General features: G+C 43.5%; 1 protein-coding gene across 2 annotated transcripts in view; it reads left to right on the top strand.

The window, feature by feature from the left end:
• LOC116846141 (N-alpha-acetyltransferase 80) overlaps window positions 1-4778 on the top strand; it is a 91429-nt gene that overhangs the window by 62635 nt on the left and 24016 nt on the right. The window contains exons 3-4 of one of the 2 annotated variants that reach the window (XM_032819623.1): window positions 3867-3943; window positions 4079-4212. In XM_032819623.1, the coding sequence (XP_032675514.1) occupies window positions 4080-4212 (133 nt within the window). In that variant the 5' untranslated portion in view covers window positions 3867-3943; window position 4079. Of the gene's footprint in view, window positions 1-3866; window positions 3987-4078; window positions 4213-4778 lie in introns of both variants that reach the window. The other variant, XM_032819622.1, reaches the window with a different exon arrangement.

Genomic DNA, 4778 nt, shown 5'->3' on the forward strand with positions numbered 1-4778 from the left:
GGGAGGGCGGGGGGGGGGGGGGAGGATGTTGATGGGAGTGAGGAAGGAGATAGTGGTGAGAGAAGAGGGGAGGCAAAAGAAACAGAGGGGGTAATAACAGCGACGATCATAATAGGGGGGGAGAAGTGGAGAATCATAGGGGTTTATATAAATGGAGACATAGAGGAGAAATGGGAAAGAATTAAAGATTGGGCGGAGGATAAGGGGGATAGAATAAGGACAATAATGGGGGGGGGGGATTTTAATGCAAGAACAGGGGAGTTAAGAGGGTGGTGAGAAGGGAGGGACGAAAGAGGGAAAGAAGGAAGGGAGAAAATCGAGGGATAAAAAGATAAATAAAGAAGGTAGTTTTAATAAAAAAATTGGAAGAGATAGGATGGTTTATATATAATGGCTGTGGTAAGGGGGATGTGGATGGGATGTGAACGTACGCGGGAGCAAGAGGAGAGTCAGTAATAGACTATGTGATAGGGGATGGGAATGTTTGGGATGAAGTTATAGGGATGGAGGTGGAGGAGAGAGTTGATTCGGACCACTTTCCAGTGCTAGTCTCGGTAAGAGAGGAGGTAAGAGAGGAGAAAAAAGGAGGGGGAAAGAGGAGGAAGAGGTGGAAATGGACGGAGTCAGGAAAAGAATTGTTTAGGGAAAAGATAGGAAGAGTTTGGGAAGGGTGGGATGGGAAGTGATAAAGGAGGAAGTGCTAGGAATATTACAGGAGGATCAAGGAAGAGAGGGGGAGGAGGGAGTAAGAGGCTGGTGGGACAAGGAATGTAGAGAGGGCAAGAAGAAGGTAAGAAAAGAACTGAGAAATTGGAAGAGGGGGAAAGGAGGAGATAGTTATAGGGAAGTAAAGAGAGAATATAATAGGTTATGCGAAAGGAAAAAGAAAGAGGAAAGTGAGAAATGGTCGGATGCAACGAAAGAGGCGAAAACGGAAGGACAGGTGTGGAAAATGGTGAACGGGGAGAGGAGGAGGAGAAAGAGGATAGATGGATGTATAGAAATGAAGGAATGGGTGGAATATTTTAAGGGTTTACTAGGAGATATGGAGGGGAAAGTTGTGAGGGGGATTAGAAGAGAGAGTAGGGAGCACTCGGGGACGGATATAGATAGGGGAGAGATTAAAAAGGAGTTAGGAAGCCTGAAGGATGGTAAAGCGGTGGGTGGAGACGGAATGTCGGGAGAAGCTTGGAAATATAGAGGGAGGAGGATGGAGGAATATGTATGGGAGGTATGTAACAGGATTTGGAGAGGGGAGGAATGGATTGAGGAATGGGTAGAGGGAATAATTGTACCAGTAAGAAAGAAGGGGATGAAAGGGATAAGGTGATGGATTATAGGGGGGTAACGCTAACTTCAGCATTATACAAGATCTATGCCATGGTTCTAAGAGAGAGATTGGAGGAGGAGTTAGAGGAGGGAAAAAAGATTCCACATAATCAGACGGGATTTAGGAGGGGGATGGGAACGATGGACAATATTTATGTCCTTAATTATCTGGTGAATAGACGATTGTGTAGGGAAAGAGGGAAAATGGTAGCATTTTTTGTAGATTTAAAGGCCGCATTCGACTCAGTGGACAGGGATGTGCTGGAAAAGACATTAAGGGAGAGAGGAATAAGGGAGGGTTTAATAGTTAGATGTATGGATTTGTTAAGGGAGACAAGAGGTAGGGTGAGAATGGGTGAGGAGTTGAGTGAAATATTCTGGACGAGCAAAGGAGTGAGGCAAGGATGTCCGTTGAGCCCAACATTATTTAATATCTTAATAGCGGACGTGGAGGAATTTATGAGAGGGGGGAGGTGGGGAGGAGTGAAGTTGAAGGGAGAAAAGATTTATACGTTGGCTTGTGCGGATGATTTGGTACTGTTGGCGGAGGAGGAGGATGAGATGAGGTCGATGTTAGGTAGATTTGAGAGATACATAAAAGGGAAGGGACTAGTGGTAAATGTAGGGAAATCGAAAATTATGAGGTTTGGGAAGGGGGGAGGAAGAAGGAAAAAAGTAAGCTGGAGATGGGAGGGGAAGGTAATAGAGGAAGTAAGGAAAGTTAATTATTTGGGATATGTATTTCAGAATAATGGTAAGCAGGAGGAACAAGTGAAGGATAGGGTGAGGAGGGGAATGATGGTATTGAGGCAAGTGTGGGGGATAGGGAAGAGAAAGTTTGGAGGGGACTAGGGGAAAAGAGTATGGTTGTTTCATGCGTTAGTGTGGACGGTAGTGGCATATGGGGTGGAGATTTGGTGGTAGAAGGAGAGGGAGGCGGTCGAAAATTTGCAAGAGAAGTGTTTGCAATGGATACTGGGGGTTAGTTGGAGGACTCCGGGTTACTTAGTAAGGGAGGAATTATTAAGGGACAAATTGAGGACACGGGCGGGAAGGAGGGCATGGGGCTTCGAGGAAAGATTGGCGGGGGAGAGAGGAAGTGAATTAGCAAGGAGGTGTTGGGAGGAGATGAAGGAGAGGGCACAAAGAGGAGGGGGGATGTCGGATGGGTGTATATCAGTTGGACACGAGGCAATTGGACACAGTCCAATCACAAGTCGCTGTTCCAAGGGACCCTACAAATGTCTCTAATCATATGGTGCTGTGATTGGCTGTGTCCAAATGCACTGTGTCCAAGTACACCGCTTCCATGTCGGATTGGGAGAAGGAAAGAAAGGGATTTTTTGAGGATAGGGGGATAGTAGTAAGAGAAATAGAGGAGGAGAGAAGGCAGGGGGTGTTTGATTTTAGTAGGGGGGAGGAGAGGGATAGGGAGTGGCAGAGAGAGGGAAGATGGGATAGGATAAAAAGATTGAGAAGTAACAAATGGTACTAGAATGTAAAAAGGGAGGGAATACCTGATTATTTAAGAAAGGGGTGGGCAGAAAAAAGATGGAAGAGGGTAGCTAAATATAGATTGGGGGAGGGAGCGAGGGAAGGGAAGTACTGGGCGAGTCTGGAGGTTAGGAAGTGTAGGATGTGTGGATTGGAGGAAGAGACATGGGAGCATGTATGGGAGGAATGTGGAAGATGGGGGTCAAAAGGGAGCTGGGAGGAGATGGTGGTAAGAGTATTGGGGAAGAGGGAGAGGGAGAGGACTGGTTGAGGAAATTGGAGGAATTTAGAGGGGGAGGTGGTATGGAGGGGGGAGAGTGGGAAAGAGGGGGATGGGAGGAAGAGGGGAGCGGGAGAGAGAGAGTGTGAGTGGGTGTGTGTGGGAGAGAGAGGGTGTGGGGGGAATGGAGGGAGAGTGGATGAGGAGGGAGGAGTGGAGGAGGGATTAGGAGGAGGAATTTGGGAGTGGGGGGTGAGGGAGAGGATATGAGGGAGAGGGGAGCAGAGATGCATACTGACAAATTGGGTCAGAGATGAATGCAGAGGTAGAGGAAATATGTGAGGAAATTGAAATTGCGACGGAAACGGGGGTCCGAGGCGTGTGTGTGTGCAGGTAGATTAAGGTAATTGTAATGTAGACGTAAGATAGAGTTAAGCTAGATTAAGGGATTGTAAGTTAAGATTTGTAACCCTAAGGAGAACGAATAAACAGATCCTATCTATCTATCTAGTAAAACAGTGTATATGTGCATACGACTACATAAGCGCGTGCGCACGCGCACGCACGCACATGCACACAAAAGTTACCTTTAGCTGTTTTTTAGTGCTAAACGAATATTGACAATGTCCAATTTTGATTACAGGCAAGAAATGATGGAAAACGAATAAACAGATCCTATCTATCTATCTAGTAAAACAGTGTATATGTGCATACGACTACATAAGCGCGTGCGCACGCGCACGCACGCACATGCACACAAAAGTTACCTTTAGCTGTTTTTTAGTGCTAAACGAATATTGACAATGTCCAATTTTGATTACAGGCAAGAAATGATGGAAAACAATACTAAGTACATAGTGATACCTCTCCACCATCGGCCTGATTTGATTACAGATTGTTGTAAGTTACTTAATTCTGAATGGCCTCGAAGCGAAAATGCACGGTGTGTTATGTTTTCCTTGATTTTGAAAGATAGATTAGAACGACTGTCAGAAATGTGTCAAAACTCACCATTTTTTTATTGTTATATTGCAGAATGAAATCTCTGAATGTGTCTTGCGATAATTTTCCTACGTGTCTAATTCTGGTTAACGCTGAGAACAAGGTCCTTGGACACTGTAAAGTATCTTTGGTGACTAAATCGAAAGTTAGTTGCTTCATAGAATCTGGTAAGTGAAAATAGCAAGATAATATGTTATATTTTAATATATAGTGTAGATCAATAGCTATTACTACCTTAAATATCTTCGAATCTTTATAGTTCACAGGAAAATTTGTGTAACCAAAATTTCATGGCACCAAGGAGGCTATTATATGATAATAATAATTTTTTACCAAATGAAAACGCTTCGGAGATTTCAAGATTACTTTCATTTATTTAATGGCATGCTATACTATTCAGTTAATAAATTAATAAATCCATTTTTTAATGGCATGTTATATACTTTTCTATTCTTAGTGCAATAGCAGGTATTTAGACGATTTACCTACAATACGATCTATTAGGACCTTAACTTAGTTTCCGCCCGCAAATGTTAGATAGCAATGCAAACAGTTCTAGTAGTCATTACTAACGAAACAGGTAGTTTGTGATTAATTTCGACATTTCTCGATAACATTCAGTCAGCATACACAATTATTTTCCTAAACAACAATTTCTTTTGCTTTGTGAAAAATGGAACGCGATAAAGTGTTTTTTCGACATGTGCTTTTGCACTATTTTGATTTGAAAAAA

The sequence above is a fragment of the Odontomachus brunneus genome, unplaced genomic scaffold (assembly GCF_010583005.1).
Source record: "Odontomachus brunneus isolate Ranch 3 - 2012 unplaced genomic scaffold, Obru_v1 Obru_scaffold_061, whole genome shotgun sequence".
NCBI classification, from domain to species: domain Eukaryota; kingdom Metazoa; phylum Arthropoda; class Insecta; order Hymenoptera; family Formicidae; genus Odontomachus; species Odontomachus brunneus.